This window comes from Myotis brandtii, unplaced genomic scaffold (genome assembly GCF_000412655.1).
Source record: "Myotis brandtii unplaced genomic scaffold, ASM41265v1 scaffold5483, whole genome shotgun sequence".
NCBI lineage: Eukaryota > Metazoa > Chordata > Mammalia > Chiroptera > Vespertilionidae > Myotis > Myotis brandtii.
Genome location: NW_005370032.1, coordinates 1 through 897, shown reverse-complemented (window position 1 = coordinate 897; position 897 = coordinate 1). Strand labels below are relative to the sequence as shown.

At 39.9% G+C, this 897-nt stretch overlaps 1 protein-coding gene across 1 annotated transcript in view; it reads left to right on the top strand.

Moving 5' to 3' along the window:
- LOC102242692 (cytochrome P450 4V2) overlaps positions 1-798 on the top strand; it is a 17,125-nt gene extending 16,327 nt beyond the window's left edge. The window contains exon 6 of the mRNA XM_014549356.1: positions 556-798. Within this exon, the coding sequence (XP_014404842.1) occupies positions 556-783 (228 nt within the window). The 3' untranslated portion in view covers positions 784-798. The remainder of the gene's footprint in view (positions 1-555) is intronic.
- Positions 799-897: the final 99 nt, after the last annotated feature.

Sequence of the window (897 nt, the reverse complement as noted above, 5' to 3'; positions counted from 1 at the left end):
GAACTCAGAGCTGGGCTGCCGCAGGCCGGGAACCTTGGCTTCCTCCATCACTGGAGCAAGCAAGCCTCCTGTTCGCTTCAGCTGCCTGGCGGCCGGCAGCCATCTTGGTTGGCAGTTAATTTGCATATCCTGCTGATTAGCCAATGGGAAGGGTGTCAGGGTTATGGTCAATTTGCATGTTTCTCTTTTATTAGATAGGATTGTGTTCTTTCCACCACCCCAACTTTTTCTCATGAGCTCTTTCAACTCGCTGGGCCCTATTCAGGAAACTACTACTCTATTCCCATCTTGGAAAAGCTGCAAAAATAGTCCTTAGAAATGATGTATTTGTCTTTCATTAAATTTGTTTTTAAAAATCTTATCAAATAACGCCTTAAAAATGTTCATAGAAAGCTTTACCAAATTTACACAAAACCCTAAGTTCCTGTTGAGTGAGACAGAACAGGAAAGGCTTGGAAAAAAAATCTGTTAAAGTGAGTATATTTTCACAGGAAAATGGATTATTAGGCCATATCAAATTCCACACAAAAGCATGTGATCATTTAAATCATACAGGTCATCAATGAACGGGCCAATGAAATAAAGAGAGATGAAGAACGTAAAAGTGATGACAAGGGCACGACCCTCTCCAACAGAAAACGCAAGGCTTTTCTCGACCTGCTTTTAAATGTGATGGATGATGAAGGGAACAAGCTCAGCCTTGAGGCTATTCGAGAAGAAGTGGACACTTTCATGTTTGAGGTATTTTGCGTTGTCATGTTAGTCTCAGGTATCATCATTTAACAAATTACAGTTCCTGTTACATAACAAGATAATGTTTTTTGGTTGTTGTTGTTGTTTTTAATCTTGGGAGTTAAAACTGCTAAGGATGAAGAAATAGCCAGCACTAATACTTAG